The sequence below is a fragment of the Panthera onca genome, chromosome C1, assembly GCF_046562875.1.
Source record: "Panthera onca isolate mPanOnc1 chromosome C1, mPanOnc1 haplotype 2, whole genome shotgun sequence".
Lineage (NCBI taxonomy): Eukaryota > Metazoa > Chordata > Mammalia > Carnivora > Felidae > Panthera > Panthera onca.
The window spans coordinates 148338488-148349126 of NC_138346.1; the positions used below are offsets into that span (position 1 = coordinate 148338488).

The 10639-nt window shown below is 34.7% G+C and overlaps 1 protein-coding gene across 2 annotated transcripts in view; it reads left to right on the plus strand.

The window, feature by feature from the left end:
- SELENOF (selenoprotein F) overlaps nt 1–9196 on the plus strand; it is a 58175-nt gene extending 48979 nt beyond the window's left edge. Inside the window, exons 4-5 of one of the 2 annotated variants that reach the window (XM_060624664.3) lie at nt 5954–6003; nt 8325–9196. In XM_060624664.3, coding sequence (XP_060480647.1) covers nt 5954–6003; nt 8325–8456 — 182 coding nt within the window. In that variant the 3' untranslated portion in view covers nt 8457–9196. The remainder of the gene's footprint in view (nt 1–5953; nt 6004–8324) is intronic. The other variant, XM_060624666.3, reaches the window with a different exon arrangement.
- Nucleotides 9197–10639: the final 1443 nt, after the last annotated feature.

Below are 10639 nucleotides of genomic sequence, written 5' to 3' on the forward strand. Positions count from 1 at the left end.
TACCTTAAGCCTATTTACATATGAATCATCAGATCTTGTTAAATGTAGAATGTATATTTGGGGTGGATCCTGAGATTCTTCTTGCTAATATCCTACAGGCTGCAGGCCACATTTTTTAAGAAAAAAATTTTTAATGTTTATTTATTTTTGAGAGATACAGAGACAGAGTGTGAGCAAGGCAGGGGCAGAGAGAAAGGGAGACCGAATCCGGAACAGGCTCCAGGCTCTGAGCTGTCAGCACAGCTGAAGTCAGATGCTTAACCAGCTGAGCCACCCAGGTGCCCCTGCAGCCCACATTTTTGGTAAAAAGGCCTTAAACCCAGCATGTCCAAAAACTGAATTAATCCTCTTCTGAAAGTGTACTATCTTCTGTCCTCTTTCTACAGATGTCAGTATCACCAAGCAAAAGCATAAAATAATCATGATTAACCTTTCTTTCACTTCTTTTACACGTTATATGCAGTTAATCACCAAATTGTCTCTTCTCCTCCTCAAGAACTTTCAAATCTCACTCCCTTGGCCTTCTCTAGGAATTTAATCAAGCCTTTGGCATCTTTCTCCAGAAGGATTAGTTACTTGTTATCTGGTCTAGGTATCACTGTTCCCTTTTCTTTCTTCTATTGCATCTTCTACACAACTACCAAAAAGACCTTTCCCATTAGACATATTTGGTTTCTGTGGCCCTCTTGCTTAAAAGCCTTTATAGTTTACCCATCACATACAGAATAAATGTCAAATCCATAACATCATGTAGAAGACCCACCACAACGTGCTTTCTCTTTTCTAGTTCATGTCTCTAGTTCTTTGCAGTTCTCTGAACTCTGACCTCTTAAGTCTTTGCACACACTGCATGTTTCTCCTGACTTAGGCCCCTTCTCAGTTCTTCTGGCAGACTGCTCTTCATTCAAACATTGTTTTTGTGCGGCCTTTAGACAAAATTTTTCACTCCTTTATCTTCCACAGTTTCCATTATTTAATTTTATAATGTATTTATTTGCTTTGTTGGTCTTCTGCCTCTACCAAACTAGGAACTCCTTAAAGCACAGAGTTTTAATGTTTTTGGTCATTAATATGCCCAGAATCTATCTAATACTGTTCCTCGTATTAAGAAGAATTCAAATATTTATTGAGTGGATGAATGGATTTATGAAACTTACCTAATTTAAGGGTGCCCCACTTTTGACAGGTGGAATTCAAGTGAAAAGCTTGTGTGTACATTGGCTGATATATTCCTGATGAATTTATAGTCTTCAAACATTCTTTTTCTGACTTTATCATTCTGGACTAAGAAGTCATATATTTAGTTTGTCTTCATTATTGTACCTCCAGTCTCCTCAAGTTCTTTCAATTATTTAAGTTGCTCTTCTCTGGATATTTTTAAGTGCTTTTAAATTGTTTTGTTGGTGGAAATGCAAGCTGGTGCAGCCATTCTGGAAAACAGTATGGAGGTTCCTCAAAAAACTAAAAATAAAACTACCCTATGACCCAGCAATTGCACTACTAGGCATTTATCCAAGGGATACAGGTGTGCTGTTTCGAAGGGACACATGCACCCCCATGTTTCTAGCAGCACTATCAACAATAGCCAAAGTATGGAAAGAGCCCAAATGTCCATATATATGTATACACACACACACACACACATACATACATACATACATACATAGATACATACACACAATGGAGTATTACCCGGCAATCAAAAAGAATGAAATTTTGCTGTTTGCAACTACGTGGATGGAACTGGAGGTTATTATGCTAAGTGAAATTAGTCAGAGAAAGACAAAAATCTTATGACTTCACTCATATGAGGACTTTAAGAGACAAAACAGATGAGGATAAGGGAAGGGAAACAAAAATAATATAAAAACAGGAAGGGGAACAAAATGTAAAAGACTCTTAAATATGGAGAACAAACAGAGGGTTACTGGGAGGGTTGTGGGAGGAGGGATGGACTAAATGGGTAAGTGGCACTAAGGAATCTACTCCTGAAATCATTGTTGCACTATATGCTAACTAATTTGGATGTAAATTTAAAAAAATAAAACAAATTAAAAAAACATTGTCTTGTTGGGAGGACCCACATGACTCCTAATTCTACACTCCAGATGGTTTGTATACAATAGTATCTTTTCTTTATTTTAGATATACTCTTTTAGGTACCCAGAAGCTGTCTTGAGCAAAGTTGAGAATTCAGTTCTACTGTTTGTTGTTGTTGCTGTTGTTGTATTGTTGTTTCTGCATATGATGCAACATTTTTACTTAGAATACATTCTGATTCAAATAGGTGTTTTTACTAACAGGAAAACATCAAATTGTCATTCCTTATAATTTCATGTGATAGCCACAAGTTTTAACCATACTTGCTATACGCCCTTATACTCAAATCTTAAAACCAGTACATTGTATGACTACTTGTGATGTGATCAAAAGCCTATCATTACAGGTAGTCAAGTATATTGTCTTTTTTCACTTATATTTTTACTTACTTTGAAACTACATTAATTCAAACATGTTTCTTTAACTTCGAGACTGTCCTTCCTATTATCCCATCATCCTCAATTTTATCTTCTTTTTGAAACGAGGATAGATTTTTTTTTTAATTTTTGTTTATATTTAACTCTCAAGAGTCTGAATTACAGGAGTTCTGCAAGTTTCCCAAGAAATAATGTATAGCACAGCTAAGCTCTTATTTTTACAGGGTTGCTGCATAAATGACATGCTGATAAGAATCCAGAGTGAAAAGCTAAAATTTCATGTGTTGTCTAATCACTTCTGTATATTTGATCACTTTAAAGGATTATTCCTAAAACTGCCTTTATAACTGACAAATAAGTTGGCATAGGAACATTTTCTGGGGGTGCCTGAGTGGCTCAGTAGGTAGAGCATCCAACTCTGGATTTTTGGCTCAGGTCCTGGTCCCAGGACTGTAGGATTGAGCACCCTGTGGGGCTCTACTCAGAGCATGGAGCCTACTTATACTGTCATATAGCCCATCCTAGTGCCGTATGTACATAAAAGTAGTCAAGTTTATCTGTTAAAAGATTACTTCCCAGCTTGTAAAATGTGAGTTGCTACTACCGAGTATTTAACAGATATTCCCCTCATTCAAAATTAGGAGGCTTTATAGATCTGTGCTTAGCAAAGAGCAAAGAACTAGTGAAAATAGTCATTAGTGACATTAAATTTAAATTTGTTCATTTATTTCAGCCTATTAAAAATCTATTGAATAAATGAATGAACACTATTAAATGCACTAGGCTCTATTAAATGGATACAAAAAATATATATAAGAATAGTCCTTTTCCCCAGGCACCTTGATTTCGTGTCCAGCTTGATTTCAGGTCAGGTCGTGATCTCATGGTTTGTGGGATCGAGCCCCATGCAGACTGCAGGGACTCTGCTTGGGATTCTCTCTCTCTGCTCCTCCCCTGCTCACACTCTCTCTCAAAATGAATAAATGAACTTTAAAAAAACAACAACAACAACAACTTTAGAACAAAAAAAGAGTAGTCTTTTTCCCCAGAGAGATTTCTTAGGCAGTAGAGAACACACTTCAAGTTAAGCAGTGTTTTGCACAGGTGTGCATATAGCCTTTGCCAAAGGGATGGTATAAAATGCAACAGGATATCATGAGATCATTTTTGGGGATTCAGGAATCTGCAGAGTATTTGGACAAGGATGAAGTTGATAGAGAAGAAATCCTAATAAGCAGACTAATGACCAATTTTATTTTGAACTAAATTTTGTAGGGAAAATACAGATATGGGTCTTTTCCGACAAGTTCTTAACCTTAAAAAGAAAAACTATTTACCGCTCTTCGTTTTATATACTTGCGTTTAGGACAATAAAAGACCTTCGTAATGAAATGTGTATAGTGCTTGTTATTGCTAGTTAATTGTAAGTTTAAAAAGTAAGTTCTCAAAAGCATGTATGTCACCATAAAATCTAAGAACTCTCAAGTATCTAAGTGAAACATCTCACTTGAACAATTTAACGTGATCATTACTAAAAAATTGATAAAATATAGACCCTAAAAAGGAAAAGCATTCATTTGAAACTTCCCCAAACCCTGTACTCCAGATATAACCAACCCCCTATTAAAATAATAGTTAACATTTGTTTTAAATGGTTCTGTGTATTATACCAGGTATTTTATATATGCTGGGTTAATTTAAGATTTTGTATAGTGCTTCTGGCCTTTATTTACAAATATGAGTTTGCTTCTATGTCACTAAACAGATTAATTTTTAATGATTGGATGCATTCTATAATGTAGTCCATGTTATTAACATACTTATTAACCTGTAGTTTTTGTTACAAGTTTATATTTTTTTCCCCCAAGTTTCTAGATTTGGTTAGCAGGACCTTATATATTATAGATCTTTGCATTACTGTACAATTATTTCCTCAGAATCAATACCTAGAAGGGGACTTTCAGATTTAAAGAATATGTACATTTTAGGACTTCAGGTTCATTTTGTTAAGTACCTGTCTGGAAATATGTGTCCATTTATATTTCTCCCACAACCCCCAGAAAAATCCTTCTCTCCACCCCCTCTCTAACCCTAAATGTGTTTAACTTTTGTCACTCTGAATGAGGCACTTCATTGTTTTGACATTTGATTTTTAGTGAGGTTGAACATTTATTTCAAATGTTTACGACCATCTGTATATTTGTACATTACATGCTCCTGTCCCTAGCCCATTTCTCCATCTAGTATGCATTTCTTAACTTAATAAGAACTCTTCCCTACATTACATGGTGGGCATTATTTTCCTAGGTATATTAGTGTTTTAATTTTGTTTCTAGTGGTGTTAGCTATCCTGAAGTTTTCATTTTTATAGAGGCATATCAATAAAGTATTTCCTTTATGGTCATGATTAGGAAAGGAATTTTATATTCCACATTCAAGTCATCTATTTTAAATACTATGGCAGTATTCTAAACTTGTAATGCTTCTCACAGTTGAAATTATTAGTGTGATTACCTATTTAGCATCTTTCTTCCTCACCAGACTGTAAACTCCATAAGAGCAGGAATCATGTTTTGTATAGCTTTATCTCTGTTGTCTGGCATACAGTTAGATATGCAATAAATATTTGTTGAATGAACTGAAAATGTTAATCCATGTGGATTGAGATATATATGATAATAGAATAATACATAATAGATTATATATCTTACATTAGATATAAGATAGAAAAACAGGTGCCTGTATCCATTTTTTTTCCCCAAATAGTTTGACAGTTTTCTCCAGTGTTTTGTTTTTGTTTGTTTGTTTGTTTGTTTGTTTCCCAGAGAGAGATCACAGGCACACAAGCAGGGGAGGGGCAGAGAGAGAATCCCAAGCAGGCTCTGTGCTGTCAGCACAGAGCCCAAGACAGGGCTCAATCTCATGAACCATGAGATTATGACCTGAGCCAAAATCAAGGGTGGGAGGCACCCCTCCAGTGTTTTGAATAATTCGCACACACACACAATCTTTCTCTCCTTCCCTCTCTGATTTGATAGTTTTACCATATTAAACAACTTATGCAGATATTTGAATTTCTCCAGATTTCATAATCTGTTTTACTATTCTAGTATCGGTATCACATAGTATGTTAACAATGGAACAAATTCTCCCATATTTCACTTTTTCTAAACTACCCTGACTTCTTACACATTTACTCTTCTCACAGAACTTTACTGCCATTTTGTCAAGCCCTTAGAATCCCATTGGAATTTGGGATTTTGATTAGTTTGAAACAACATCTTAAAATATTTATTCTTCCCATTGAATAATATGATGCCTTTCCACTTATTTATGTATTTTAATTTCCTTAGTTTTTTTTTTTTTTTGTAGAAGATCTAATGTTTTGTTGAGCTTATTTATACTTTTCGTATTAATCTTTGTAGCTAGCTTCAGTTTGGAAGTGAACAATTTGAATCTTTTTCTTTTTTCTTAAGCTTTCGTCAGGAGTGATAAACCCAAACTATTCAGAGGACTACAAATCAAGGTAAGAGGATTTTAATGGAATCCTTTTTTTTTTCCTTCAGTATTGTTTTCTGAATTAAAATATTTGAATACTTTTTTTAATACCTTAGAGCAATTTTAGGTTTGCAGAAAAACTGATCCAAAAGTACACTGCTCCTATATATACTCCCTCCCTACTCTCACCTTACTTCATCCCCACTTCCCTTATTAACATCTTACATTGATGTGGTATAATTGATGAACCAATATTGATACAGTATTCATAAATTCTGTAGTTTGTATTAGGGTTTTTTTATATTGTGTAGTTCTAGGAGTTTTGCCAAATATATATAATATCATGTATGTACCATTACAGTAGCCTACAGAATAGTTTCATTGCCCTAAAAATCTCCTGTGCTGTACCTATTCATACCTCCTCCCTGCCCCACCCCAAACCCTTGGTCACCCTTGGTGACCACTGATCTTACCACCTCTGTAGTTTTTTCATTTTCCAGAATGTCATATGGTTGGAATCATACAGTATGTAGCCTTTTCAGATTGGATCCCATATCTTCTTGTAGCTGGATAGCTCATTTCTTTTTAACAATAAATATTATTAATATTCTGTTGTACCATCATTTGTTTTTATATTCACCAATGGAAGAACATTTGGGTCACTTCCAATTTTTGGCAATTACAAATAAAGCCACCATACACATTTTTGTATTGACATAACTTTTCAACTTGTTTAGATAATTACCTAGAAGCACAGTTGCTGGGTCACATAGTAAGCCTGTTTAGCTTTATAAGAAATCCCCAAACTGTCTTCTAAATTGGGTGTATCATGTTGCATTCCACTAGTTAGGATGAGAGTTTCTGTGACTCCACATCCTCACCAGCATCAAGTATAGTCAGTGCCTTGCATTTTAGCCATTCTAATAAGTACATAGTATTATCTCATAGTTTTAATTTGCAGTTCCCTAATTGAGCATCTTTTCATAAGCTTATTTGCCATCTATTTATCTTCTTTGGTATATCTGTTGATCTTTAGCCTACTTTTTAAAATTTTGTGATACATTAAGTTTATCATCTTAACTATAAAAATACAGTTCAGTAGTATTAAGTATATTCACCTTGTGCAACAAATCTGTAGACTTTTTTCATCTGGCAAAACAAACTCTATACCCATAAAACACTAATTCCCCCTCTCCTCCTCCCAGCCCTTGGCCAACCACCCTTCTGCTTTGTTTATGTGATTTTCACTACTTTAGATACCTTATAGGAGTTGAATCATGCAGTATTTGTCCTTTCATGGCTGACTTAATTCACTTAGCATCCAGGTTGAAGCATGCAACTGGATGTCTTTTTCTGCATCTACTGATGTATTTTTCCTATTTAGCCTATTGGGGACGATATATTACATCCATTGATTCTCAAATGTTGTGCCAGGCTTGTATACCTGGAATAAATCTAAATTGACCATGGCATATAATTCCTTTATACATTGTTAGATTTGACAATACCTGGTTGAGGATTTTTACAACTACATTCTACATGTTTATCTCTTGTAGACTAAAATGAGGTTTTGAATAGTCAAATCTTTTACTTTGTAGATAATTAATCAAAAATGGTTACATAGTATTGTTATTGATTCATTAACCTAGAGGGCCTATATGGGTTGAGAATATACCAAATGCTGGTAATCACATCAGAGCTTGTCTCCAGCTCTAGAGTTCACAATCTAGAAAAACTAAAGCATAAATTGCTGAAAGGTCTAAGAGCTGCTTTCATCATCACTGCTACATCTTTAGTTATGTAGTTCTACTTAATTTAGCAATGAAGATTGATTTTGAAATGAATTGGGATATGTTTGTTGATGGTGTTGATCACATTTAGCCAGAGTTAGAATTTCTCCATTCTGTCAAAATATTAGTCAACTAATTATAACAACAACAAAATCATTGGATTTCTTAAAGAAAATTTAAAATCCAATACAGAATTCTGATAATTTGTGTGCACAGCCTACTTCCAGTCATTCTCATTTGGAACTTGTCTGCCTCCTCCTCTAAGTTTTAAGCTCATCTAGAGTTTAAGTGTATGCAATAAATATGTTACATTTAATCTTAAATCTCAAATGATCTTGCTACCAACAGGTGTTTTTCTTTTTAGAGGTAAATGTGATTTTCCCTTTTTTTTTTTTTTTTTTTTTTTTTTTTTTGAAATCCCGGAAGACCTGTTGTGATGTCCTGTAAGCCTTATTTTTATTGAGTTAAGCTGGATTGAATTGGTTTGGGTTTGGGTTGAGGCTGAGAAGCCTCTTCCAAGCAGATAATAATGATTCATTATTGTCCTTCTTTTTTGTAGTATGTTCGTGGTTCAGACCCTGTATTAAAGCTTTTGGACGACAATGGGAACATTGCTGAAGAACTAAGCATCCTCAAGTGGAACACAGACAGTGTAGAGGAATTCCTGAGTGAAAAGTTGGAACGCATATAAATCTTGCTTCAATTTTGTCCTATCCTTTTGTGACTTTATCAAATGAAATATTATAGTACCTAGAGAATATTGTAGTTTTGCTTCCTTCTCTTTTTCCGTGAGGCATTAAACATCTAATTAACAGTTGAAGTGGCAGCACAGCTCACGTTACCCAGGGATTTGGCACGCTTAACAAAACTCATTTTTAATAAAGTTCCATCCTCCTATAGTTGTTGGGACCACTAACAAAATGCTTTGTAATAGACCTGTGGTCAATTAGGCAAATGATGGTTTGTAATAATTGGTCCAGTTTTACAAAGGACAGATTTTTAAATCAGGGAGGTTAATAAGGGAGAGGATTGCTGTGCCTCATCCATGCACTGTGTGCTCTTTGAAAGTAATAACAAAAAACTACAAAGCAAATAAGATAGACTGAGCCTCAACAGATTGCCTGATTCTCAGATTCTCTCATATTTTTGTAATACCCAGCTTTCCTTTGAATAGAAATGTTATAGTTTATAATGAATGTGTTGCGTTAAAACTTTATGGCTTCATTATTGTAAAACAGATTCAAGATCTACAGTAAGAGGGAAGCATTCACAACGATTTGCATTAATGAAGACTACACAGAAAACCTTCATGAGGATTTGTGTGGATCTGATGATATTTAGCAAATTTTTGTGCTTTACCTTCTTACAGAAAAGCCAATTTAGAAATGATCGTTTTTAAGACCAAAATATAAATAAAGTTTCAAAAATCAATGAGAATTTGAAATTCTGATTTGTTCTTTCATGTCTAAAAAATGATACATTTCTCAGTGTTTTTTTTATGTTCTTTTCGTAGAAGCCCTCCCTTTTTTATCCAGATTATTAAAATGGCTACACTGCTTGAAACTTATAATTTATTGTGGGTAATGTTGCTTTATATTTGCAATTTTTTTATTTCTCTAAATTGCTTTCATCCGTGAACACATTTTTATTGATACCTTCTATAAGGAATATTTCAAAAGACAGAATTTTTATGCACTATTAAAAATGATTTTTCTTGGGGCACCTGAGTGGCTCAATTGGTTAAGCTTCGGCTCAGGTCCTCATCTCACAGTTTGTGAATTCAAACTCCACATCAGGCTCTGGGCTGAGCATGGAGCCTGCTTGGGATTCTCTCTCCCCCTTTCGCTCCCCCATATCCACATGTGTGTGCATGCTCTCACAGAAATAAACATTCATTTTTAAAAAATGATTTTTGTTGCTTGACCCTCTGTTTGATGGTCCACTCAGAACAACATTCATCCAAATGAATTTAGGTCATTTAAACCTCTTACTAACTTATCAAATTGGTCTAATCTTATGTCAGCTTAATCTTAGGATAAATTATTTTAATCTGGAAACTTTAAAAATAAATCGAGAATTAAACCATCTAAATGAAGGATATTTGGAAGTCTTTAAAGACAACTCTACCAGAAAACTGTATATAGAATATTTTAATAGAGATTGGTTAATTTTTACTAGCATTTTGTATCCTGTCCTATTTTAAATTAAGTATGTTTATTAAAGCCATGAAGAGAATAAACCCTAGGCAAGTTGGTTAATCAATATACGAGAAGTCTTGACAAACAGACTGTGATCTACCTTTGATCATTTAGAGTAATGGGAAGAACGATCATTGTGATAGTACAAGACCCTGGATAGTGTGGCACTAATTCCCAGTGGCTATTGTTACTTCAGAACAAGAGGCAGGGGAAGCAGTCATGGACAGTGGGAAAAGCACAAGGAGGTGCTGCCACATACAGATGAACAGTAGAAGGGGTGACATTTCAAAACTTCTGGATTGGCACAGGACACTAATTGGACTGCTGTCTGGGCAGGGAGAGCCAATTAAATGAGTATCTGGCATTGGTTTAAAAAAAAAAACAGTGACGAGAAGTTTAAGAAGTCCTTTTAAGTTATTATATTCAAGTTATTATGAGAGATCAAAAAAGGCTAAAGAACCCCACAGGATCTTAGAACTTGAAGTTCTTGAGTTGATGAATAGCCGTGTTTCTACCAAGCTCCACTATTTTAACTGTGAGGTTCACTGAATCAGCCAATTCTGACTTTTTCACCAGTTCCGACCAAAGGATACCTGAAAGCCCTTTTTAAAAAAAATGATTACCAGGAAAGAGAAAAATCCTGATCCAAAAGTGTCATTTTGTAGCCCAGTTCTGA